Source organism: Podospora bellae-mahoneyi, chromosome 2 (assembly GCF_035222275.1).
Source record: "Podospora bellae-mahoneyi strain CBS 112042 chromosome 2, whole genome shotgun sequence".
Taxonomy (NCBI): Eukaryota; Fungi; Ascomycota; class Sordariomycetes; order Sordariales; family Podosporaceae; genus Podospora; species Podospora bellae-mahoneyi.
The window spans coordinates 1,218,672-1,242,827 of NC_085881.1; the positions used below are offsets into that span (position 1 = coordinate 1,218,672).

General features: G+C 53.4%; 8 protein-coding genes and 1 non-coding gene across 9 annotated transcripts; 6 read left to right on the plus strand and 3 right to left on the minus strand.

The window, feature by feature from the left end:
• The first annotated feature begins 305 nt into the window (after positions 1 to 305).
• Positions 306 to 3,158, plus strand: QC761_202420 (uncharacterized protein). Its single transcript, XM_062875969.1, has 3 exons — positions 306 to 2,446; positions 2,504 to 2,551; positions 2,612 to 3,158. The coding sequence occupies exons 1-3, from the start codon at positions 2,315 to 2,317 to the stop codon at positions 2,804 to 2,806; spliced, it is 375 nt and encodes a 124-aa protein (XP_062734520.1). The 5' UTR covers positions 306 to 2,314; the 3' UTR covers positions 2,807 to 3,158.
• QC761_202430 (uncharacterized protein) lies at positions 328 to 4,257 on the minus strand. The gene is made up of 2 exons (XM_062875970.1): positions 4,082 to 4,257; positions 328 to 4,020 (listed from the first exon to the last, which is right to left on the minus strand). The coding sequence occupies exons 1-2, from the start codon at positions 4,168 to 4,170 to the stop codon at positions 3,720 to 3,722; spliced, it is 390 nt and encodes a 129-aa protein (XP_062734521.1). The 5' UTR covers positions 4,171 to 4,257; the 3' UTR covers positions 328 to 3,719.
• Positions 3,653 to 6,562, plus strand: SNF7 (ESCRT-III subunit protein snf7). Its single transcript, XM_062875971.1, has 3 exons — positions 3,653 to 4,993; positions 5,062 to 5,520; positions 5,578 to 6,562. Exons 1-3 carry the CDS (start codon positions 4,810 to 4,812, stop codon positions 5,661 to 5,663), a joined length of 729 nt encoding a protein of 242 aa, XP_062734522.1. The 5' UTR covers positions 3,653 to 4,809; the 3' UTR covers positions 5,664 to 6,562.
• A 2,153-nt stretch (positions 6,563 to 8,715) lies between these two features.
• Positions 8,716 to 17,361, plus strand: QC761_202450 (uncharacterized protein; the record flags this gene model as incomplete). Its single annotated transcript, XM_062875972.1, has 4 exons — positions 8,716 to 8,896; positions 8,967 to 11,681; positions 11,709 to 11,970; positions 12,024 to 17,361. 4 exons carry the CDS (start codon positions 8,716 to 8,718, stop codon positions 17,359 to 17,361), a joined length of 8,496 nt encoding a protein of 2,831 aa, XP_062734523.1.
• Positions 17,362 to 17,981: 620 nt separating this feature from the next.
• On the minus strand, positions 17,982 to 19,941 carry tsn1 (Translin-1). Its single transcript, XM_062875973.1, has 3 exons — positions 18,804 to 19,941; positions 18,648 to 18,744; positions 17,982 to 18,582 (listed from the first exon to the last, which is right to left on the minus strand). Exons 1-3 carry the CDS (start codon positions 18,967 to 18,969, stop codon positions 18,138 to 18,140), a joined length of 708 nt encoding a protein of 235 aa, XP_062734524.1. The 5' UTR covers positions 18,970 to 19,941; the 3' UTR covers positions 17,982 to 18,137.
• Positions 19,797 to 20,813, plus strand: GPI11 (Glycosylphosphatidylinositol (GPI) anchor assembly protein; the record flags this gene model as incomplete). The annotated part of the gene is made up of 2 exons (XM_062875974.1): positions 19,797 to 20,356; positions 20,421 to 20,813. Exons 1-2 carry the CDS (start codon positions 19,952 to 19,954, stop codon positions 20,811 to 20,813), a joined length of 798 nt encoding a protein of 265 aa, XP_062734525.1. The 5' UTR covers positions 19,797 to 19,951.
• Positions 20,814 to 21,315: 502 nt separating this feature from the next.
• On the plus strand, positions 21,316 to 22,639 carry QC761_202480 (uncharacterized protein; the record flags this gene model as incomplete). Its single annotated transcript, XM_062875975.1, has 2 exons — positions 21,316 to 21,481; positions 21,542 to 22,639. 2 exons carry the CDS (start codon positions 21,316 to 21,318, stop codon positions 22,393 to 22,395), a joined length of 1,020 nt encoding a protein of 339 aa, XP_062734526.1. The 3' UTR covers positions 22,396 to 22,639.
• On the minus strand, positions 22,633 to 24,149 carry rpl22 (60S ribosomal protein L22). Its single transcript, XM_062875976.1, has 3 exons — positions 23,448 to 24,149; positions 23,059 to 23,297; positions 22,633 to 22,966 (listed from the first exon to the last, which is right to left on the minus strand). The coding sequence occupies exons 1-3, from the start codon at positions 23,460 to 23,462 to the stop codon at positions 22,840 to 22,842; spliced, it is 381 nt and encodes a 126-aa protein (XP_062734527.1). The 5' UTR covers positions 23,463 to 24,149; the 3' UTR covers positions 22,633 to 22,839.
• On the plus strand, positions 23,930 to 24,011 carry QC761_0033680. Its single transcript has one exon. It is a non-coding gene; the product is annotated as a tRNA-Ser (tRNA).
• Positions 24,150 to 24,156: the final 7 nt, after the last annotated feature.

The window sequence follows — 24,156 nt, forward strand, 5'->3', positions numbered from 1 at the left end:
GGGGTGATGTTACTTTAGATCCCAAAACCAATCAAAGATCCACAGATCGACGAATCACCCGCCCTACTCCCTCCCCATCTCCCTGATCTTCAGAAAGCCTTGCTTCACCCCCCCAGTATTGTTGTCGCCAAACATGAAGCAATGCACGATGTGTTGTTTTTTTCCTCAAGCTCAGGTGAGCTAACAGTGGCAAAACCCACACCCACGCCCAAGATCCCTCCCCTCGTGAGCTCCTCTCTACGGCAATTGATGGACTACATCACCCCCCTACAGTTCAACCCCCCCCACCCAAACATATTCTTTGTCACAGTAGGTAGCTTCATGTAGGGTTCCTCATCGAAAAAAGAAAAATAAGCCTGAAAACGCAGTTTAAGGTGCAAGTAAGGAGAAGTAAGTAAAACACAAGCATTCGAACCACGTATCTCAATTAGTTATCGCCACTTTGGCTCTCATCAATCCCTTTCCCACATCTATGCAATGTAGGTACATATTCGACCGGTCTATACGTAACATACATTCCCACCACAACTAAAACCCACAATCCTACATACGTCAGATCACTACCCTCCTACTGCAAGCTCATTACATACGTAGGATCCGGCTCTCCTAACCCAATCCACAAACCCCGCCATGTTATTCCTCATCCTGCCCCTAAAAATGCGCCTTGGCTTGATATTCCCTTCCAGTCACATATCTGATCCCAGAAAGTGAGTGGTTGTTGTCTCAATGCAATGCACCATGCAATGTGCGTACAATCATACCTACAGCCAGCCAGCCAGCCAGCTTGCGGCTGACCAACCAATCCCAGCCTTTTGTTCCAGGAATCCTTCCATTGTGCAGGAAATTGTCCAAGACATGTCTTCATGTTCGTTGGAATAAGCCCAAGGAGGGAACCAATATCGGTTCAGTGATCTCTTTCATGAGGTTTATGAGGGAACAATGACGCGGCTCTGCTGTCAGTTTCAGCGCCTACTGGAGTTGCTCGTCCAGAAGCAGAAAGATCTCGGGCGGTGTAACCTCCTGGTATTTACTCTCAGAGCTAAAAAAGCTGATCAAATATCAACAGGAGAGATCAAAACTTCGGCGAGCGGATACGGTGGTATTTTGAAGACATCCTGGGCTCCATCACCCGGGATGTATCACCCAGTTTGTGTCAAGTCCATTGAGGCTTAAGATGAAAGTGCTGCTGCTGTGGTTCTCTGCGAGGTGATATGAGGCTGGTATCCCGCCGGGCGCTGACCAGCTAATGTAGGAACGCCTGCCCATAATCCAGTAATACGAATGCTATTGACAACATGCATCCACGCCCGGCATAAAGTAACCAAACAAAAGCCAAGGACCAAGAAAAGGCATATCATGAACATTAATACCATGGATCAAACAGAAGATCGGCCGTAAATGAACACCGAGATACAAGCTCTAGACCGAAGCACTGATCAGAGGTTGAGGACAAGACGAGCTTCATTGCAACCTATCGCCAGATCAACAGACAGCCTCAAACGCTAAGTCGATGTGGACAATAACCTCTGCGATGAAACAAGAAGATCACCTCGATGCCCACAAGCCATGGGCCAAGAGCATGGTTTGAGCCACGAGAACCGGGTGTGGCAATCTTTCCGAAGAACCAGGGAGACGGATCAGCAGATCGCATTTCGTGCAGAAACTAAAAGAGACATCCGGGAGATTCTGCCGCCGGGCGGCACCTGACGATGATACACAATTACCGCAGTGTCGTTTATCGGTTGAGCTACTGCGAAGCTGATAGGGCTGCAGACAATCCGTGACACTGGGCCCCGTGAATGAGAGCAAGGGTGACATAGCGCCTGGCATGATGGCGCTGAAATGGGCACCCTCCGACCCGGAATCATATGGACTAATTCAAATGAAACACAATGTGTGTTTCTGGAGGAGGTAGAATACCGAGGAAAAACTGCTCAAGGGCAAGTGTGTGGTGGTTTTGGCGTGAGACGAGGCGAGAAAAAAGTGAGGCGGACGAGGTCAAGCTCTGGGCAACCAGTAGAATGGCACCTTGGAGATTCCGTACATGCAATACTGTGCCTTCCACGAGCCTGTAGAAGGATGTCCCTGAATGGCTGGAACCAAGAAGAACACTAGGATGGAAGCGGTACTGTACTTAGTGACATTCTTCTCAAGCCTCCTCGACCGTAACCGTGCTTCAACTGACCACCTCAGCCAAGGACCTTGGTTCAACACAGGCATATAAGGACACCAGAGTTCCCGTTGCTTTGGCAATGACGATGACGGGGAGCTCAGTACCTTTTCCCAACATTATCATTATTTCCCGTCGCCCAAAATGTCGTCTTCGCCGCCTGAATCGATGAACAGATACTGGATTCCCAATCTGGATATCCACAAAAAGGTCATCACTCAGGAGCTTCAGTATTACCTCGGACCCGACGCGAGCGTGAGGCCTTTTACTCGAGAGGTGTGAAAAATGCCCTTCCGTGAGGTTTGCGACAGGCTGACGAGTGCAAACTTTCAGGGTGAAGATGGCTTCTTGATCACCACACCAGGACCTTGCCTGTCAGATGTGAGCCGCCGATTCCACACCAGAGCTCCGATCGAGCCCCAACGTTGACAATGCCTCCAGGAGCAAATAGACGACATATGCGTCAAGTCAAAGCAGCTGTGGGAGAAACAGGCAGCAGCGCGAGCAGCCGGCAGTTCGAGCAAATCCCTCAAGCGACCTCTTCACGCACCTGTATCACTCGGGAAGTCGGGCGGCACCAGTGAATCGTCCAGTAGACGGAGAAAGCCCAGAAGCCATCGGGATGACAGACGATGAGAGTTTGGGGGATACCCACTATCGGGCACGAGGTAGCTTGGTTCAGATCGTTTCGGATGCCTGATGAGGGGACAGTAGCAGAGGGATCAATGTGGAACGTGGGGAAGCAAGCCACGAGGGGCGAATGGTGAAGCAGAGTGACTGAAGTTGGCGGTTCGAGGTGCATGTGCCATATCGATTGTTGTGTTATGGTGGTTGTAGAGTATTTGGTCGACCAGCAATATCGTGCCATCTGGCAATGGAACGGCGTTTTCCTATCTTCGGCGGATAACTGCAGTGCATGATGCGCGTCGGATTCTGCAACCGAGAGAGCTAGCCCAAATTCGAAAGCCTCCACTCGTTCCAATTGGAATATTGCTTGTTTCCCTCGTGCATCTGGGACCCGATGAAAGTCGCCTGAGACAACGTAGGCGATATGTTGTGACTTCTGTTGTGCGGTGTTGCGGCGCGCACCAAGAGACGTTTATGGCAGCCGTGTGGTCGTTCACACGTCCAATCGCCCGGGACCTCCATCGAGCCAATCCCAAGCAGTTACCACAAGGCAACCGATTTGTGCAGATCCCATAGTTCATTAGAGCCCATGCATCGTCAAGCATTAGCAAATGATGAGCAGAGCGGCGCCGTATGCAAGTTTGAAGGCATCCACAGCCGTCATTGCGGTCATTCCGGCCCCAGTTCCGGACAGTAAGTTCCCAGTAGACCTCGTCCTACGACATATGCTGTAGCACATTGTCGGCGCCGCCGTCTGATATTGTTGATCAGTGTTGTACTGGCACGAAGAGGGTAGCATGTGGCGGACAATATTCGGAAATGGCTGTAATCGTGAGCTCGGGAAATATCACCACAATTGCGAACAGCGGGTGCGCCAAAGTCGATGAGTGAGTCCTGAGAGAGGCACTTGTTAGGCGTTAACTCAACTCTCCTCACCGTCCAATGCCTGTACAGACGCTTCGTATTTTTCCAGGTTGAGGGGTCCAGCCGACCAAAGAAGTGTTGCTTGGACCTCAACCACCGGATTCATGTCGCCTAGCTTTTTGCTGTCGGTCGAGGTGACATATCCGATGACATTCACCCATTCGCCAACGCGTGTTTGTTCCGCCTTGAGACTCTGCAGAACGAGGTTGACATCGACCGAGGCGAAAGTGAGTTGTCTGTCCTCAGACCCTCTGTATTGCAAGGTCAAAACGCCAGACTCGGTGGAATAGGATGTTACACTGGAGCCACCGTCAGCTTCATTCCTTGAATTTGAAGGTGACAAGTTTCAAGGGCACTCACCATCCCAGGAACCTCACTTTATCACCAATATCTTTTTGGGACAGGGAGGAGAGCAGACACAGTTGGGAGGGAAGCGGACCGAAAGACATGTTGTGAGCCAAAAAGAGTGTGTATAGTTAATTATTGAATTAGATTTAACGGGCGAAAGTATCTTCTGCTTTCCATGAGAACTCATACCGCAGTATTGCACTGTCAAGAAACTCCTGCCTTCACGTCGATGAATGGGACGATAGCATGAGACTGCTTAGTCACCCAGACTGATAAGATCACATGATACCCCGGGTAAAGTCCGGGATGGGGGTGACCTTGCATCCGCGTGCCGCAATCGCCAGTCACATTGTTGGAATGCCTTGCATCACTGGAAACATCTCGATAGGCAGCCTTGTTCTTGCCAGAGACAACTCCTCACCGTGCATTCGTCACCCTAACCAGCAATATCCTACGAAGCGCTTCTTCCTGTCAAGTCCTACGTTGATTCTTGCGCGTTCACTTGCTCCGTTTCCGACCCTGTCTCGAGAGAAAGCGAGGTGCCTGGCGTTAGGCTGTGACCCCGCCAAACGTTGCTGAGGCGTCATCGGCAAAGTTGATCACCTGCACCGACCCTCGCTCAACACCGAAACTCAGACCTACTCATCCACAACCGCGTTTGCTATTTTGCACCTCCATCGCACAGAGAATCCCATCCCAGATACTTAGAAGTTTCGATCTCTCACTCGCGATAATCAGCCATGTCGGGCATCTGGGGCTGGTTCGGTGGTGGTGCCGCGCAGAAGCGGAAGGATACCCCCAAGAATGTCATTCTGGATCTGCGGACAAACCTGGAGATGCTGCAGAAAAGGGAAGCCCACATTCTCCGCCAGATCGAGGAGCAGGAGAAGGAGGCCAGGAAGCATGTAAACACTAACAAGACTGGTAAGTCCTTTATCTGCGCTTTGTTTGCTTATCGCCCAGCTGGCAGACGCTGACGGCTCGTGTGATAGCGGCCAAGAATGCCCTGCGACGCAAGAAGGTCTATGAGGGCAACCTCGAACAGACAATGAACCACATCGGAACCCTCGAAACCCAGATTAATGCCATCGAGTCCGCCAACATCAACAAGGAGACGTTCGAAGCGATGCAGAGAGCCAGCGAAGCCATGAAGTCAATACACGGCAAGCTCACCCCCGAGAAGGTCGACGAGGCCATGTACGTACCGAAAGTTTGGTTTCTATTTTTGTGCGATGGTACTGATGGTAGTTATAGGGAAAAACTCCAAGAGCACAATCAGCTCAACGAGGAAATCGCGGCTGCCATCGGCTCGGTCAACATTGGCCAGTCCATCGACGACGGAGAATTGGATGCGGAGCTGGACGAGCTCATGGCCAAGGATCTGGAAGACAAAATGCTCGAGACTGGCACAGTACACGCAGATCGTCTGCCGAGCGTGGCGACCGGAGAACGTAAGTTGACTGGTAAGCTTGAAGCATGAATCCTGCATCGCTAACACCCCCTTGCAGTCAAGAACAACAAGGGCAAGGCGCCCGTGGTCGAAGACGACGAAGAGGCGGAACTCAACAGACTCAAGGCCGAGATGGCCATGTAAGTCTCGGGTTTGGCATGATGACATGCTGTATAACACTATATGACGTGGGGAATGAATACACGAGGCACCACTTCTTTTTCTCATTGTATTCGGTATGGAGGGCTTCCAACAGTGAGCAGTTGGTGTGACGGGTAGGGGGGAGACCAAGGACAAAGACAAGTGGATTTGCTTTTGATATTATATCATCTTTACGATGGTCCCTGGAGTTTGGTTTTTCGTTGCGATTGATGGCACTGGCGTTTTTGAGGTTTTACGAATTTTGATGTAGGTAATGGGAGGGTCGCATAGGAGACATATCTTCACACAGCACAACCACAGCGCGCTCCATACACATACACACACGTGGAATCTTCCTACGGCAGATGCACTGCATAACATACCTACATAGGGGAGGGAGAAGCTGCATGCATGAAGCTTTGTTGAAATCCTTCACTTTTGGGAGATCATGTCCCACTTGGCGTTTGGAGACTTGGAGACTGGGTTCCCAGCCTCGCGGGTTCAGCCTTTCCCCACGCCCAGGCCAAGAGGAATTCATGATGGCACCATCTGGTCTGCTTTTGTTTACAGATTTCCCCATCACGAGATGCCGGTAACCGTGGGGCATTTCATCACGGGTCTAATGCATGAGAACAGCCTTACCGATGAGGGGTTGATCTCACCGCTGTTTTGTTATTGTTGGATTTTGATGTCTTGGCTTTGGGACCCAGAACCCGAGAGTTGATTCTGCGACGGTTCTGGCGGATGGAGGGTATATTCAAGATGAGGGGTTGTGGTTATGATTGCCACCTTTCTGGGGTGTCGGAAGAGGTGTTTGGTGGTTATCAGGCACGATGAAGAGATTTGAGGGTGAGGTAACTGGAAGCGCTTGGGGTAGATACGATAGATAGATAGGGTGTTGAGTTGAGTTTACTTTACATGGCGCTCTTCCATCATCTTCAAGATCATTCACAGATGCCCCGCGAAGCATTGGAGGTTATCGTCCTCGGCGATCATCACAAGCTTTGTTTCTTGGGCTTTCGGGCGCTAGAGGGAGACCATGTTACCGCGGGGAGGTTGGGCTTTTTGATATTGACATGGATGCCCTTGAAGCTGTTGAAGCTGAACGCGGGGTTGGGCGGTTTGAGTCTTGAATCGGGGACCGGGAATGATATTGCATGATTCTCGCTACATATCTGCTTGGTTTGACAATGTTTCCAGCCATGAATTATTCCAGAATAGCAATCACCATTCGTAAACCAGAGATATCAGCAGAGACAGGTGTGAATATCGAAGCACAGTCCGAGACGGCCGACGACCCTTGCATGCGGCAGGCGGGCCGGGGTACAAAAGATGGACCAATTCCAACGTTCCTCTATCAAATGTTAGCGGGGAACACGGACAACGGTGTCCAATAACTAGCATCCTACAGCGAACCACGAATGTCTACGCCTACCAGACGACCCCATCGCCGTTGATGTTCGCCAGCATCGTTGGGCGATTTGATATTTCCCTCATTGTGTAGCCCTGTGAGGTCTTCGATCCATTTCATGAGAATATCGAAGCAAATCAAGTGCGACATTTACCATGAAGGCCATGCGAATGAGAACAAACCAAAAATTTCTTTGGCTGATGCGTTGGCATCTGTGGATCCCCCACACAAGAAAAAGAAGGGCGGGCCAGCCGCGGCAAGGAGGTAGAGATGGCGGTTCTTCCACAGGCAGATAACCACGTAGCACGCCAGTGACACCACACCTCTTCATTCTTTTTCACCATCACACACCTACGGCGGCCACACGGGTAGACCCTTTGGCGCTTTTTCTGGATCTGCGAGAGAAAGTTCGAAATACTTGGGACTCCCCGCGGTTTGGAGGGGTGAGGGGTTGTCACTGGGACTCCTGTCTCTGCCATGCTCACCACCCCACCAGCTGCCACACTTTGAGGGGTGCGTATGTGTGGTTCAGGGACAGGAACAGAAGAGGTGTCAAGCCAGGAGGATCGGGATGGAGTGAATAAGGGGATGGTAGTTGTTGAAGCCCAATATCATCCCAATAGCGCTCATTGTTCTTTGGCCATGCCTCATTTTATATGGGTGGCTTCTTCATCTGATGTTCAGTCAGTCCGTCATGACCGTGATGGCCTATGTAATGAGCTGCGGATCCCCATGAGATTTGGCCAATCTTGGGACTCTGCTACACTGGTAGCTTGCGTGATTTGCCTCCTTGTAGAAGATATCATGATGAAGAGGGAAGGTTGGTTCGAGGTGATATGCTCTATTCCCGCGAGTAGTATCCATTCGACGTGGCGCCACTGCAGGTCGGTGGGCCAATGTCTGCGGTTCAATGCAGTCACTTGAGCGAAAAGACCAGCCGAATTGACCTCTTGCGTGGGGTTGTGATGGGTTTGAAATGTTCTTGCCAAGACTCAGACGCACCCATCTTTTTACGCACCTGCCCCTCACTCTCGTCTGTTTGCACCAGGGTGCTCCCATCAACTGGAGAATTCTCGACAAGGTCAAGGCAAGAATTTTGCATCTTTTCACCTTTCTTGCCTTCCTGCTTCAGACCGAGGCTTTGTTTTCTTTCTCTCTCCTCTTTTGTTGCCCAACACAACAAAACCGACCAAAAAAACAGTGATCCGATCTTCGCCGTCGTCTTGTTTACTTTTTCCTCTCTCTCTCTTTCCCGTCTCACCCACCCTACCTACGAGCGAGACTTCCTCTCTCGGTCTGACCAGAGTCGCGGCCAACCACAGCCCGTCATACACCACCCCCCCTCTCTGCCGACTGTGCATATTCCAGCACACGACATACATTAAACAACCCCTCCAGAAAGCAGGCCCGTCCCCGACATCGTCCAGCCAGACTGCACGGCACACGGCCACCACGCAGCACGAAAGCCCCACCTTTTTCTCACTTTGGGCACCCAATCTGCAGCCTTCCGATATACCACGAGCCAGAACCAGCCGAGCCGTAACCAGGCCACAAGTCCGTCTGCATGGAGAATAATAAGAGAGCCCCTCAGGTCATGTCCGTCGAGATTTCCTCCGACAAGGCAAAGGTAGATGTCCCACAAGTATGAGTCTCCCTCAAGATGTCGAGTTTAGTCCAGCTAGGACCACCCTTCATTGGGCCCAAAGCGACTATGATTATGATCAAGTTCAGTATGCCGACTTTAGCCAAATACAGGAAGCCAAATATGGAGATGTGAAATACCTCCAAGTATCCGAAAGTGAGATGGACGATCAAGAGATTGAGGGTGAGTTTTCTCCAACATGGTCCCAATCCTGCTACACATGTGACATGTCTGCTGATACACACCACATCAGGCAATGGCGAGTTCACCCACCAGCATAATCCCAGGGACTCGATAGCGTCTCTCACCAACTCAGAGCCATCATCAGCCCCCCTCTCAAAGAACGCCAAGAAGAACAAGAAGAAGGCAGCGAAGAAGAAGGCAGCCAAGGAGGCCGAGAAGGAAGCCGAGAAAGAAGCCGAGCCACAACCCGAAGCCGAAACTGTGCCGACACCAGCCGCGGAGCCGACGCCGGAGCCGACAACGGAGGCCAAGGAGGAAGCCGAGGGAGAGGCTTCGGCCGCCAAGAAGAAGAACAAGAAGAAAAAGAAGAAGAACAAGAGCAGCGTCGACTCGACACCTGCTACATCTTCTGACTCTCTTGCCCCCGCTGCCGCCGAGCCAACATCAGAAGCCCCTGCGACTGAAGAGCAACCCAAGGTTAAGGAGGTCAAGGAACGCAGTCTCGAGGCCCCTGCTGCTGAGAGCAAGCAGAATGAGGAGCCCAGGGCTGAGGAGAAGGTTGAGGAAACCAGTGCCCCTGCTGCTGCTGCTGAGCCAACGCCTGTCGCCGAGGTGACCGAGACCAAGGAGACTGAAGCTCCCGCTGCTGAGGTCGCCACACCCGAGGGGAAGGAGGAGGAAAAGCCCACAGAAGATGCTGCTCCCGCCCCTGAAGCTGCTGCTCCAGTAGAGAAGGTCGAAGATGCTGCGTCCTCAACGCCCGCCCCTGAGCCAGAAGCTGCCGAGGAGGCTGCCCCCACATCTGCTGTTGACCCCACGCCAGCAGAGGCTGCCGCTGAGGTGAAGGAGGAGCCAGCTGCCGAGCCCAAGTCTGAGGACATCGCAGAGGCGCCTGCTGCCGAGACAGTGGTCGAAGCCGAAAAGTCCTTCGCTGAGGTTGCGGCCCCAGATGCTACTGAGGGTGCTGCCCCCGTTGTCATTGATCTCAAGTCTGAGCCTGAGGTTGAGAAGCCTCAAGAGGAGACCAAGGAGGTTGAGGCGCCCAAGGTTGAGGAGCCAGCTAAGGAGGCTGAGAAGACCGAGCAGGAATCCGCCCCTGTTGCCGACGCCACCCTAGAGCCTACGCCTGTTGAGCAGTCAACACCTGCTAAGGAGGTCAAGCCTGCTGAGTCTGAGAAGACTGCCGAGCCAGAGGTTGAGCCTACTCCTGAGACCAAGGAGGAACCCGCCACTCAAGCTAAGGAGGAGCCAGTTGCCGAACCAGTCCCTGGGGCCAAGGAGGAGCCTGCTGTCGCTGAGCCAGTTGCTGAAGCGAAGGAGGAACCTACTGTCGCCGAGCTTGTCACAGAGTCCAAGGATGAACCAGTTGCCGAGGGCGTCAAGGAACAGACTGCTGTTGAGACCAAGGAGGAGGCCACCCATGACGTCAAGGAGGAGGTTGCACCCGAGACCGAGGTCAAGGCTGAGGCTGCTCCCGAGGTGATGGAGGAGCCCGCTTCCGAAGTCAAGGAGGAAGCTGCTGCAACTGCCCCTGAAGTTAAGGGGGAGGATACCCCCGAGATCAAGACTGAAGAGGCTGAGGTCAAGACTGAGGATATCCCTGAGGCGAAGGAGGAAGCCGCTCCAGAGGTCAAGGAGGAGGCTGCCGCTGAGGTTAAGGACGAGACTCCCGAGGTCAAGGAAGAGGCTGTCGAAATCAAGATTGAGGAGGCTGATGTCAAGATTGCGGCCATTCCCGAGGCGAAGGAGGAGGCTGCTCCTGATGCTAATGAGGAGGCCACTCCCAAGGCTGCCGTTGAGGCCACCCTTGAAGTCAAGGAGGAGACTGCCACAGAGACCAAGGAAGAGGCTGTTGTGGAGTCTACTGCTGAGGTCAAGGAGGAGCCCGTCGTCGACGCCCCCACCGAGGCCAAGGACGAAGCTCCTGTTGAGGCTGTGCCTGAAGCCAAGGAGGATGTTGCTGCTGAGACCAAGGAGCAGTCCACCTCTGAAGAGAAAGACGAGCCTGTTGCTGAGATTGAACAACCTGCCACTGAGACCAAGGAAGAGGCCGCCCCTGAGGCTAAGACTGAGGCTGTCCCAGAAGTCACGGATGCCGTACCCGAGACCAAGGACGACGCTGCTCCCGAAGCCAAGGAGGAAGCTGTTGCTGAGCCCAAGACCGAGGTGGTCGAGGAGCCCAAGGATGAGCCTGCTGCAGAGATAACTGTGGAGGACAAGGATGTGTCTTACGCCGAAGTTGCCGCTGCTGAGCCCGCCGGCGAGGCCAAGGAGGCTACTCCTGAGACCAAGGAGGAGACTGTCCCTGAGACCGAGGAGGAGCCAGCTGTCGAAGCCAAGCAAGAGCCTGCTCCCGAGACCAAGGATGAGCCCGCTGCTGAGGTAAAGGAGGATACGACCACTGAGACAGTTGCTGAGTCCAAAGATGAGCCAGTGGCTGAGGTCAAGGAGACTGCCCCTGAGCCTGCCGTTGAGGCCAAGGAGGAGCCAGTACCCGAGACCAAGGAGGAGTCTATTCCCGAACCTGCTGTTGAAGCTAAAGAGGATGCCCCAGAGCCAGCCCCTAAGACTAAGGAGTCTGCTCCTGAGGCCCCGGTTGCTGAAATCAAGGAGGAGCCTGCCGTTGAAACCAAGGAGGAACCTGCCGTTGAGGCTAAGGATGAGTCAGCGGTTGAGACCAAGGAGGAGTCTTATGCTGAAGTCGCCGCGGCTGCTGTCGAGACCAAGGAGGAAACCGCCACCGAGACAAAGGATGAGCCCGCGGTCGAAGCCACGGAGGCTCAGGTTGAGGAGTCTGCTCCTGAGCCCGTTGTTGAGGAGTCTGCTCCTGAGCCCGTTGTTGAGGCCAAGGAGGAGCTCACCCCAGCGCCAGTAGAGGAGGCGAAGATTGTACCTGCCGCTGAGCCTTCTTCTGAGGTGAAGGAAGAAGCTGAGCCAACTTCCGTCGAGGACTCCAAGCAGGAGGAGCCCGAGGTCAAGGAACCTGTCGCCGAGAACAAGGAGGAGTCCTACGCTGAGGTCGCCGCCGCTCCCGCTCCGGAGGAGACAGTCAAGGAGGAGAAGCCCGCAGTTGAGTAAGTTTATGCGGTTGTCGTGTTATCAGTTGCATTCAAAGGCTAACGATATGTTGTAGGGAATCTGCCGCCAAGGAAGATGCGCCAGTCACTGAGGACAAGCCCGAGCCCGAGACTGCTGAGGAGCCTGCCAAGCCCGAGGAGGCCAAAGAGGGGGTCGCTGCTGAGCCTGCTGTCGAGAAGACTGCTGAGCCTGCTGCCGAGCCTGCTGAGGAGACTGTCGTCGAGTCTACTCCTGAGAAGGTCGCCGAACCCGCTGAGAAGTCTGCTGAGCCGGTTGCTGAGAAGGTTGTCGAACCAGTTGGTGAGAAGGTTACCGAAGCTGCTGATGAGCATGTCGCCGAGCCTGTCGCCGAGAAGGCTGCCGAGTCTACTGACGAGACCGTTGCCGAGCTCAAGGAGCAGGTTGGTGTTGCCGGGACTGTTACTGCTGTTGCCGGAACTGTTGCTGCCGCCACCGAGATTGTTGCTGAGGCTGCCACTTCTGTAGCCGACACTGTTGCTGCGACTTTTTCTGAGCCAGCTGATAAGGCTGCCGAAGAAGCTGACAAGTCGACTCCAGTTGAGGAGAAGACCGAGGAAGAGCCGGCCGCTGTTCAAGCTGAGAGTGGTTCCGTTGCTGAGCCTGTTCCAGCTGTCGAAGAATCTGCCAAGGCTGCCGAGACCGTTGAGGAGAAGGCCGCTCCCGTCGAGGAGGCCCCGGAGACTACCCCTGAGCCTGCAGCTGAAATCAAGCCTGAGACTGAAACCGAAGTTGCTGCCCCCGCCTCTACTGAGGAGGTTGACAGCACCCCAGCTTCTGTCGACAGGGCTATTGTCGAGGAGACTCCTGCACCTGTCGAAGAGGTCGCCAAGGTCGAGCCTACTGAAGAGATCAAGCCTGCCTCAACCGAGGACGCCAAGGTTGAAATCGCTGAGGAGACCAAGCCTGAGGAGATCAAGATCGGAATTGTCGAAGAGGCTCAGCCTGAGGTTGCCGAGACCGCCACTGAAGCTGTCGAGGAGACCAAGGTTCCCGCACCTGTGGAGGAGGCCAAGGCCGAGTCCGCTGAGGAGACCAAGACTCCCGAGCCTGTCGAGGAGGCCAAGCCTGCGCCAGTAGAAGAGTTCAAGGCTGAAACTGTCGAAAACGTCAAGACTGAAGCTGCTGAAGCGCCCAAGGCTGATCCAGTCGAGGAACTCAACGCTGTTGAGCCGGTTGAGCAAGTTATCGCCCCAGCTGCTGAGAGTGTCGAGGCACCCAAGGAAGAGTCCCAGCCTGAGCCAGTGGTCGAGAGACCCCTTGTCGTCGAAGCTCCCGTCGAAGCTCCCAAGGTGGTTGCCGCTGAACCCGTGGTCGAGGCGCCTATCGAAGCACCCAAGGAGGTCGTTGCTGAGCCCGTTGTCGCGGCGGCCAGATCCCTTCCCGAGACTGTCGAGAAGGTTGAGCAGGAGGAGAGTAAGGACACCGTTGGGCCAATTCCCAGCGAGAACAAGGATGAGAAGGCTTCAGGTGAGGAACACCCAATCCCAGTATTGCTTGATACTCCCGGTGGCTTGGCAGGAGAGGAGATTTCAGAATGCATTTCGGAGCCAAAGGACATGGACACGGACTTGCAACAATCGGATACCCATGATACCCCCATTACCCATGATACCCATGATACCCAGGACGCGAGTGCGGCTATTTCTTCTGTTGACAACAATGATACCCTTGACACACCTAATATCGATAATACCCCTGGCGAGGAGGAGGTCGTCCCGGTGACGACCAATGAGACAGAAGTCACGGTGGACGACAAGGAGGCTGTCAAGACAGTGGAAGAGGACAAGTCTGATGTCACTCCATCGGACGAGAATCTTGCGGCGGCGGAGTCCAAGGAACCGGCGTCTTCCATCCAGGAGCCCGAGGCCAAGGACGACAAACCAGAGACTGAGGCAGCCCCCGAACCTGAAATCGCCCACGCGGAGACGGCGCCAGTCGTCGAGGCCGAACCAGTTGTGGAGAGCACCCAGATCGAAGAGCCCACCTTGCCAGAGGTGAAGACACCATTCGCTGACGTTGAAGAAGCTCTGGAAGAACCCCCCTCTAGGACCAAGGAGCCCACTGAAGACTCCTCTCCTGTCGTCACTGATGATGCTAGCATTACTGTGGAGGAAGCCACTCAGCAGTCTGAGGAGGAGAAGGAGCAGCCCATCATCGAACAGTCTAGCACCGAAACCCCTGCCGTTCAAGAATCCGTCGATGTCACCAGCACCCCAGAAGTTGAGAAGTCGGTGGTTGAGGAAGTTGCTGTTCCGGAGAAGGAGGAGGTTGCTCCCGAAGTCGAGTCTGTGGAGAAGACTGAGGAGGTTGAGCCGGTTGAAGTCTCAGATGCCAAGGTCGCCCAGTCTGTCGACGATGCTCAAGCCGTAAACGACAAGTCCGATAGCCCAGTTGCTGCTATTGCGGTTGCTGCCGGCATTGCTTCTGCTGCTGCTATCGCCGCTACCGCCGCCTCAATCGAGGAGCCTGCCGCTGGCGAGAAGGCTGTTGTTGATGAGCCTGAAGTATCCGAGAAAACTGAGGAGCCGATCAAAGTTGACGAGCCTGTTGCTGTTGCCGATAAGTCTGTTATTGCCGATAAACCTGCCACCACCGAGGAGATTGTCATTGCCGCTGCCGAAGAGCCTATCGAGACTGACAAGCCCACTAGTGTCAGCGAATCACGCAGCATTGACGAGCCGCCCGTCTCTGTCGAGGAACATGTTGATGCTGAGCACGTCGTTCCTGCTGCTGCTGTTCCTTCGGAGATCTCAGCCAGGTCTGTGGAGTCAGCTATTGACACCGCTTCAGTCGTGGCTGAGAACGAGGCGCCCGTAGTCGTCCCGGCCCAGGAACCGGAGCAAATCTCTGACGCTGCTTCTGAGGACTTTGTCCTGATTGAAGCAGAATCCATCCCCAAGGAGGCAACTGAAGAAGAAGCGGTTCTCATCGACCAATCCATTGCCTCGCTCAAGCAGGTCGCCAGTGAAGTCGAAACAGAAGCCCTTGCAGCAGCTGTTGAGGAGAAGTCCGTCAACGAGACGGTTGTGGAGCCTGCCGTCGAAGTGACTGCCCAACACGCCGCCGAACCCGATGTTGAGTCTAGGACCAAGCCTGACGCCCCTAAGGAGGTGTCTGTGTCAGACTTTGCCATTCCTGTGGCTGCTGCCGCCGGAGCTGCTGCTTTCGGGGTTGCCGCCGGTGAAGCGACCAAGGAGGAAGCTCCAGTCACCGAACGCTCGCTCCCCAAGTCTTTGGCCCAGGTTGAGCGTGATGACGTAGTTTTGGACTACGATCCTAGAGATACCAATCTCTCATTCGGCACACAGACAACTTACCCACTACCTACTGACACATCTTTTACCTTGCCGACTGACACAACCTACACATTGCCAACTGACACATCGTTCTCGCTGCCTACCGAGAAGACTGCTTCCGAGTCTCTTTCCAGGGGTCTTGCCTCGACTGAGGAGTCGAAAAAAGAAGAAACCTCTGAAGGCAAGTCTTTTGCTAAGGAACTCGCCCTTGGTGCAGGCGTTGTAGGTGCTTTGGGTGCTGCCACCGCCGTGGCTGCCCACACAGCTTCGGATAAAGAGTCTAGTGATGCGGTGAAGCGCCTGGAGGCGTATGCCGCCATTTTCGATAACGAACCCAAGGACAAGGTCTCCAGCCGCTCTCTTCCCCAAGATGGCGCCAAGAACACGACAATCGAGTCTTCTGAGGCTGTGAGCGAGACGGTTCCGCTCACTGAATCTTTCCACATGGTGGACAAGAAGGACGGCCAAGAGGTGGCGAGGGGTGGTGAAGAGGCGAAGAGTGATGGTGAGGACATTGTTGCCGCGCGGCCTGCTATTATTGCTGTTACTTCTGCTGGTCCCAAGGAAACGATAACTGACGATGCCGTTCTTACCACTCAAAGGTCAACAATTCCAGGATCCCGAGGACCCGATGAAACCCAAGGAGAAGAAGTCATTGTTGACTTCCGTGTACCCACCCCTGCTCTTATTCTTCCTGACCTCAATGACCCTGTGGCTCGCGAGTTAGGCCGGATGCGCAGTTTACGCCGGCAGCGCAGAAACACGATCAAGCAGGCGGAAGAGATGGTGGCAGCCGCCGTCGTCTTGTACGCCACAGCCGATATTCTCAGCCCGCCAGGAAGTCCGACAACCGAGAATCCAGGAGCCGATGTCCTTGGTCTAACCGAAATGCATTCTGACGTGAAGGGGAAAGGAAAGGAAGTGCAAGTGTTTACCGATGGAGAAAGAGGGAGGCGCAGATCGAGGGACGAGCAAGAAGTTTCTGCTCTCGTGACTGACCTCTCAGCAGACAAAGACAGGTCGAGGACTGATGAAGGCAGACGAAGACGCCGTAGCCATCACTCGAGCCGCTCTTACCGTGATCTTGAAAGCCGTGATCGTGACCTTGGTGATGCTCACGACTATCGAGATCTCAGCAAGGACGGCTCGCGGCACTCTTATTCTCGCCGCCACCGATCCGAGAGCTACAATTCGTCTCGCTCTCTTGGCGCTGATGAGCGCCCTCGCACTCCTCCCGCACAAGACAAAGACAGCAGTTATCCTCCTGAACACCGAAGCCCTCGCAAGCAACGCACCCCCGAGGAGCAGGCTGCTCACGACAAGCGAAAGGAGGAGCGCCGCCGTCTCCGTGAACTCGAGAGGGCCAGGGAGGAGATACCAGCTTCTCCCACCTCGCCAACCAAAGAAGAGCGCGTCAAGGAGAGATCAGCACCACGTCAACGATCTGAGCGTGATCTTTCCGAACGTGATCGTTCTGATCGTGACCGTGCTGAACGCTCTGAGCACCGCCGTCGTCGTCATAGTCACAGCCGCGCCAGCGTGGAGTTTGATGTGCCATCTTCCAGCAGGAAGACGGAGCCCGTCTTGAACTCCAGAGAAGGGGTGCCCATGCCACCTTCAGCTTCCAGGACATTCCCACCCGAACTCAAGCGCTCCAGCACTGGTCGCAGCTCCAGGGCTCGCAGGTCCGAGAGATCAGAGCGGTCAGAGAGGTCTGATGACCGGCTGGCTCGTGACGACGATTATCGACCCAGCAGCCGAGAGCACCGCGAACATCGCGAGCCTAGAGTACGCAGGTCCGAGGATCGGATTGTTCGTGATGAGGAGGTCCCCCGGCCAAGAAGCAGCAAGAGATCAACAGCCAATGTGCTTGATACTAAAGATTCGGCCGCCTCTGTCGGCGATGCTTCCATCGGCAAGGGTGCCGCCTCGATCAGCAGCACTGGCGAGCACGAGTCAGCGTCTCACCGGGCAAAGAGGCAGGAGAAGCGCGAGAAGGTGCGGGAGAGCGAAACCAAAGAGAAGGGCGGTATTCGTGGTGCTTTCAAGCGTCTTTTCACGAGAGGTTAAAGTTTGCAAATTTGGTGAACACAAGACACAAGACACGGAGGAGGAATGCATGAGGCTTTTATGAGGACATGACCGTTGTTTCTCTTTTTTTCGTTTTTCAACTCCTTTTTTTTTCGGTCTGACGATGGGAAATGAAGATTGATGATAATGGGAAATGATAAAGCGGTTATGGTACTTGGTTTCTTTTGGTGACGATGGATGGTGGAGGAGGGAATTTGGTGGTGGTTGGGGGGATGAGACGATTATGATGGCTGCTGCTTGATCTGATGGGTAGATTTGGTTTGGTTTCTGTTGCTGTTTGGGGATGATAATTAGGGAGGAAGAGGGAAGAGATTTGCTCTGGTTTCTTGAGATGGGAATTGAGAATTGTATGTTATGACTTTATGTGTGGGATATGAATTTCATTTTGATCTTCACTCATCATGCCTCATGAATCTTTGCAACAGTGATGATGACTATGATTTGATATGTGGCCATAAGGCGGCCGCCCTTTAATTTTGATGCTAAGGAGAAACTTATAAGGGATGAGCATCACAAAATATTCCACTCGTAATGCGTTAGCTCTTTGCTTGATCTGTGGCCATCATGAAGACATGAATGGCCGGGCCATAAGCTTGAGTGAGGTAACTAAAATAGTATTTGTATTGTTCATTTTCAGCCGGGCCCTCGCCACGTATATTTTTGATGATCCATGATAACTCTTAATGAAGCCCCCAGCACCTTTGAACTTTGTTGATCATGTAAACGATGATTCCGTTTCTTATCATGACAGTTTTTCACTCCCCCTTCTTTTCGTTCTCCGCCCCAGCAGCAGGAATCAACCCCCTCAAACTCAAATCATAAACCACATCCTCGACCTTTTTCACGGCATACTTGATGCTGTCAACCCTCTTCCTCAGGATATCATTCTTCAAATTCAAGACCTGGAACCCGGCGTGCAGGTCCCTGATGAAGGCGGAGATCTCCACCGCGAGGGCGGTGTCGCCGAGCGTGACGGAATTCATCGCCAGGCGGGAGAGGTCGTCGATTATGGAGACGAGGGCGAGGAGGTACTCCTCAGTGGTGATGTGGAATGCATCGTCTTGGGCGGTGAGGTTCAAAGGGACGGAGTAGTATGTGGCCAGCTGGAGGGGGGTGAGGAGGGTGTGGGTGGATAGCCAGGTGAAGAGGAGGCAGGTGGAGAGGGAGTCTTGGAGGGGGCGGGTCCATTTGTGGTTGTATCTGGGGAGATGATGGTTAACATTGGGAAACGGGGATGGGGGAAAGGGGGGAAGGAGGGGACGTACTTGTAGTAAGGATATTGAGATGCAAACGCTGAGAGCTTGCCTACGGTGGCGACTTGGGATTTGATGCCCTCTTCTACTTGGGGGAGGAGGGTTGCGTCTTTCAGGTAACATTATCAGCCTATACGCTCAAAACACCGGCAGTGGGGGGGGACATACACTTTGACCGCGGGGTTGAGTGAATCTTGGACAACAAACCCTGCGTGAAGGAGACATGCTGGTGAAGCTCGTCGACAATCTGCTCGAGCTCCTTGCGGACGGTGGTGTCCTCTTCGATCTTGGACTTGATTTGGTCGAAGAGGGAGGGGTCGATCATGGGGGGCATTTTGACGTTGGGTGAGATTGAGAGTGGTGGTGGTTGTGAGTGAGGTTGAGGTTGGGTGTCAAAGGTTGCCAAACACACACACACACACACAGAGTTCAATTTTTGATATGTCCACACCACAGTTGCTGCACGGTCGGATTATCGGGCAATTGGTTTGCAAGAGAAGGATTTTTAATGATGCCAAACTGCTGTCAGGCCTTGGTTATTTCAGATTCGAGATGGGAAGACACGAAGAGGGCCTATGCAGGGAAAATTTAACCCATGGAATGGGAGTCGCAGTTTAGTCACGGATATCATCAACAGCAGGCAACAACTCGACAGAAGCATCAAAATTTGGCCGCCAAACAGCGACTCAGACAGCAATTCACCATCAATTCAACCAACACAACACAGAAAATCCTTCCTCGCATCCCAGGAAATAATCCCAAGACTGCAATGAAAAAGATGGTTGGGTTCGCGTCGCCTGGAGGCAGTGTAATACCAGGGACACTGTGGCCGACGATCATGGGCAAGCCCAGAGGAAAGTCAGCCGAGACACAAAAATTAGGATAATCACGATTCTACTCCGTAGAGTAGTTTCAGAGATTAAACTGAAAAGAACAGATACTACACTTGATCTAAGCCAAAAGGCAAAGAGAGCTAAAGAAGAAAAAAAGGAAACCGAGTAAATTTGGGAGGGGAGCGCTGAATATATACTCGACCTGAATGGTCTGTGCACGCCTGCAAATTCTTCAGTGGGTGCAAATTGTCTGTGCGCTTCAGTCTGCCCCACCTGCTGGTCAATTTGGTCAGTGCGTCCGTCCTCAGTCCTCACGTGCGAGCGTGTGGGAGAGAGAGCTTGGCAGGCGTAGTCTCAGGGTTCGGGTTTGACTGGAGCTGTTTGCGATTCGACCTTCCTGTTCAGGGATCTGGTATTTGTATCATCCTGCGTGCAAATGTTGTCCTCTTTCTCTCGTCCTCAAGCTGTAACAAACACACGTCAATGCCTTTGGTAGACCGTGTAACCATGGCTTCGGCAGTCAGCAAGAAGGGCTCTGCGTCCCAAACCGTCACGGTCGAATCGAGTGCTTCACCTACAGCCGAGACGTATAACCTCCTCCCGGTGTCCATCAACCAGACGCCGCTCGCCCAGACCCTCCGCCATGCTCAACCTCTGTTGTTGTCGGGCGTCCTCACCTTTGGGTTCTCCTGGCTGGTCAAGGATCCAGTAGCGGCCATGTCCTCGACCACGTTGCCATTGACGGCCGCGCTGCAGGCTGTCTATGCCATTATCTGCCTTCCTGTCGCTGGGCGTGGAGGGAATGATACGGCGAAGAAGGCCAAACCAAGACCGGGGGAGAAGACGAGCAAGAAGAGGGCGAAGGAGGGGGGAAACAATGCCTATGTGGTATGTTGTGATGCTTGCCGTTTCGTTGCGAGAAATCAAGTACTAACTACTAGTCGTGACACAGCTCGCCGCCCTCTCGCTCTTTATCACTGCTCTTGTTACTCCGTTCATCTACGCCTCCATGGTTCTTTTCGGTGCGCCTTTCCTCACCCACGGGTCTCATACGCTTCTCTGCGCCGCCCACTTGTCTCTGCTGGGACTCTTCCCGCTCTTCTACGTACATGGTGTCGATGCTAGTGCTTGGGCTGCTGTTGGTGGTTTCCGCGCGCCGTTGGACGAAACGTTCGGAGGTCTTGCGGGTGCGCTTGTTGGTGCTTGGCTGGGCGCTGTCCCCATTCCTCTGGACTGGGACAGAGATTGGCAGAGATGGCCAGTAACTATCCTGGTTGGCATCTATGGTGGATATGTGCTGGGCAAGGTCATTGGTGGTACAACAGCTTGGGGAAAGAAGTTCTGAGTTGGGAGTCTTGGATCAGGTACCTGGAAAAATGAGGAGAAGCGGGAAAGGGCTATTTGGAATGAAGCTGTGTGGGATACCCTGTTGGAGTTGCGAGCCGGAATTGGTATTGAACAGTGTACATCACGGGTGCGGTCTATGAAGGCGACCGTTGTAAATATTTAATTAATGGTAAATAAATACCTATCAAAATACCTCCAACGTTAACGGATCGTGATATTTCAACTCAAACATCGAGCGTCAATCACAAGTGTCGAAGATCCGCCAAGACCAGTCATCCTGCTTGCCCGCCGGCGCATCACTCGAAGCTCCTCCCCTGTCCCCGATGCCGCAAGGTGGGGTGTCGAGTGTGCCGACATCTTTCTGCGCCGAAGTCCACACCTCGAGATGACTCCAACACCACGGCACCATGCTCCTTTATGACCCTTCCGTGGGCGTTCTCGAATCTTTGGTCCCTCCCCTCGAGCACTCTACCTCTTCTTCCTTCAATTGACACTTCAAAATGACCAAACTACCCACCCCGGTGCTCCCAGCAACCCCTCCGAACCCGGAGTTACCACTCCAACCCGTCCCATCAACATCACCACAACAACAACAACAACAAGCCTCAGCAAAACACTACAAAGGCTTCGTCGCAGGTGTCTTTTCCGGGATCGCCAAGCTAGCCGGTACCTCTCCCCCTTCCCTAACATGACCTCCCCCGCGCTTGTACTAACCCTCCCTCTCAGTCGGCCACCCCTTCGACACAATCAAAGTCCGCCTCCAAACCTCTTCTTCCACCCGCTTCTCCGGCCCCCTGGCATGCCTCACCTCCACCATCCGCAACGAAGGTATCTTCGGCCTCTACAAAGGCGCCACGCCCCCTTTAGTAGGATGGATGTTCATGGACTCCATCATGCTCGGCTCCCTAACCTTCTACCGTCGCCTCATCTCCACCAATTTCTTCCCCTCCTACCACCCGCCAAACGACCCTTTTCTCCCCCCCGCAGTAATCCCCCTGCCAACCTACGCCCACGGCCTAGCGGGTATCCTCTCCGGCTGCACTGTCTCCTTCGTCGCCGCCCCCGTAGAGCACATCAAAGCCCGTCTCCAAACACAATACTCCTCCTCCAAGTCTGACCGCTTATACACCGGGCCAATCGACGCCCTACGTAAAATCTACAAATACCACGGTATAAGGGGGATATACCACGGTCTGGGGGCTACTCTCATCTTCCGAGGGTGCTTCTTCTTTTGGTGGGGGAGTTATGACGTTTTTAGCCGGTGGATGAGGAATAACACTTCTTGGTCTGCGCCGGTGATCAATTTCTGGGCGGGGGGTTTGTCGGCGCAGGTCTTTTGGGTCATGAGTTACCCGAGTGATGTGGTGAAGCAGAGGATCATGACGGACCCGTTGGGAGGCGGGTTGGGGGATGGGGAGAGGAGGTTTAGGAGGTGGAGGGAGGCTGCGAGAGCGGTTTATAAAGAGAATGGGCCCAAGGGGTATTGGAGGGGGTTTTTGCCTTGTTTCTTGAGGGCTTTCCCTGCTAATGCGATGGCGTTGGTGGCGTTTGAGGGGGTTATGAGGGCGCTGCCGGAATAGTTGCGGATGTAGACGTCTATGGAAGGGAGAATAGAGGGTGAGAAACAAGAGATATAACAGAGGTGTGGTGTTGTATGATGGGAAGAAACGGAGATAAATTCATAGAATTGATGTTTGCATAGATTATACCCAAAGAGTTGGAGGGCAAAAGGGAAGGGTTGGACGGTATATATATACCCAAGGGAATGGATATGGACGCTTATGAGACTTAAGAGCAATAGAGACAACATATACACATCTCAAGCAAGCAACAGAACTTCAAGTTTTGTTTTCGGCCAAAACGCCTGGCCGCGCAACGGCGGCGTTGTCACTTTTCAATTGACCCTGTTTCTCCCAACCGCTATGCACAACCAATGATCCCATTTTTGTTTTGGTATCTCTTGTCTTGCCAGATTGTACTCCTTTCGGGTATATCCTCCCTCGCTCAATAGATAGACCACCAATTTACTCGTCATCCTCCTCCTCAGCGTCGTTGACGACGTTGAAGAACTTGAGCTCGTACACTCCCTTAGAGGTGGAGACGACGCGGAGCCAGTCACGAAGCTGCATCTTCTTAAGGAACTTTTTGGTCCTGTTTGGTGTGCAACGTCAGCACACATGTCCTCATTTTTTTTTCTTTTCTGGCTTTTATCGCAAAAAAAAACAAAAAACTTAAAAACTTACAAGTACTTGAGGTAACGGCCAGAAAGCTCATTGTGGGCAATGATCTCAATCTTGCCATCGCCAATCTGGGAGATCTTGATGGTCTCGCCGAGGTTGCCAACACGGCCCTCGACCTTGATCCTCTCGTTCAAGAACTTCTCAAAAGCGGAAACGTCGAAGATCTTGTCCGAGGCGGGCTGGGAAGCGTTGATGACGAACTTCTTGGTGACCTTGGGGCCCTTGCCCTTGGAGGACTTCTTCTGTGATATCCCAAAAAAGAAAGACTTAGCCTACTGCTTCATGCCATCATCTCCCATCTTTTTGCAATGATGGTGGACTGGGCCAACAGCAAAGCGATGGTCATTTCAGGTGGGGATGGTGATGATGAGGTTAGTCATGAGTATACGTACAGCGATGGGAGCCATTGTGACTGTTGAGCAGAGGTTCAAGAGATTGACCGGTGGAAGTTGGATGGGGTGAGGAGAACGCAAAGAGGTTGATATCCTGCGCCTTGGTTGTGGTGGTTAAAAGTCTGGGGGGAGGGGTGGACGTTGCGATTTGCGAGCGGTGGAGAGAGGGAAATCGAGCAAGGGAATTTTTGAACAAATTGTGGCCTGCAGCAAAAATTTAGGGCTCCGCATTAGCAGGGCGGGGTAGCTTCCTGTGGCTTGTGCCGGGCCCGTGCCAAGCTTCGGCCGGAGCGCCGTTGCTGCCCCACTTGACACCGAACATTGAGCTTTTGGCGGCAGGAAGTTCGGGGTTGCCTCATCAAGAGTCAGAAGATTACCACTTTCTTGACGAAAAGCTTCACTTCTGCAGTGCTTTTGAACCCAAAATCGACAAAAAGAAACCGAACCAGTCGGTTTAAACTGGAAAAAACAAACAAATACTTCGACGTGGGCCTGATTCGAACAGACGCTCCCGAAGGAACAAGATTTCTAGTCTTGCGCATTAGACCACTCTGCCACCACGCCTATGATTAGATGTAATTCCACGGCGGAGGTAGCATTTATATAAGACGACATTCTGTTCCGGCGCGCGAACAAAGTCTTATCAAATCTGTTGAACGACAACGCCAGCAACCTAGAACTCGGCAAGTCGATGTAGTATCCCTACACA

Bases quoted from the DNA above. Each gene is read 5' to 3' on its own strand.
- QC761_202420 (XM_062875969.1), top strand. From the start codon at position 2,315: ATGTCGTCTTCGCCGCCTGAATCGATGAACAGATACTGGATTCCCAAT. The intron at 2,447-2,503 runs GTGTGAAAAATG...GCAAACTTTCAG, and splicing joins TGAGGCCTTTTACTCGAGAG to GGTGAAGATGGCTTCTTGAT. The intron at 2,552-2,611 runs GTGAGCCGCCGA...CAATGCCTCCAG, and splicing joins CAGGACCTTGCCTGTCAGAT to GAGCAAATAGACGACATATG.
- QC761_202430 (XM_062875970.1), bottom strand. From the start codon at position 4,170: ATGTCTTTCGGTCCGCTTCCCTCCCAACTGTGTCTGCTCTCCTCCCTG. The intron at 4,021-4,081 runs GTGAGTGCCCTT...CGGTGGCTCCAG, and splicing joins AAAGTGAGGTTCCTGGGATG to TGTAACATCCTATTCCACCG.
- SNF7 (XM_062875971.1), top strand. From the start codon at position 4,810: ATGTCGGGCATCTGGGGCTGGTTCGGTGGTGGTGCCGCGCAGAAGCGG. The intron at 4,994-5,061 runs GTAAGTCCTTTA...CTCGTGTGATAG, and splicing joins TGTAAACACTAACAAGACTG to CGGCCAAGAATGCCCTGCGA. The intron at 5,521-5,577 runs GTAAGTTGACTG...ACCCCCTTGCAG, and splicing joins GAGCGTGGCGACCGGAGAAC to TCAAGAACAACAAGGGCAAG.
- tsn1 (XM_062875973.1), bottom strand. From the start codon at position 18,969: ATGCCCCCCATGATCGACCCCTCCCTCTTCGACCAAATCAAGTCCAAG. The intron at 18,745-18,803 runs GTATGTCCCCCC...GTTACCTGAAAG, and splicing joins CTCAACCCCGCGGTCAAAGT to ACGCAACCCTCCTCCCCCAA. The intron at 18,583-18,647 runs GTACGTCCCCTC...TCATCTCCCCAG, and splicing joins TCTCAATATCCTTACTACAA to ATACAACCACAAATGGACCC.
- rpl22 (XM_062875976.1), bottom strand. The intron at 22,967-23,058 runs GTAAGTTTTTAA...CACACCAAACAG, and splicing joins GGCCGTTACCTCAAGTACTT to GACCAAAAAGTTCCTTAAGA.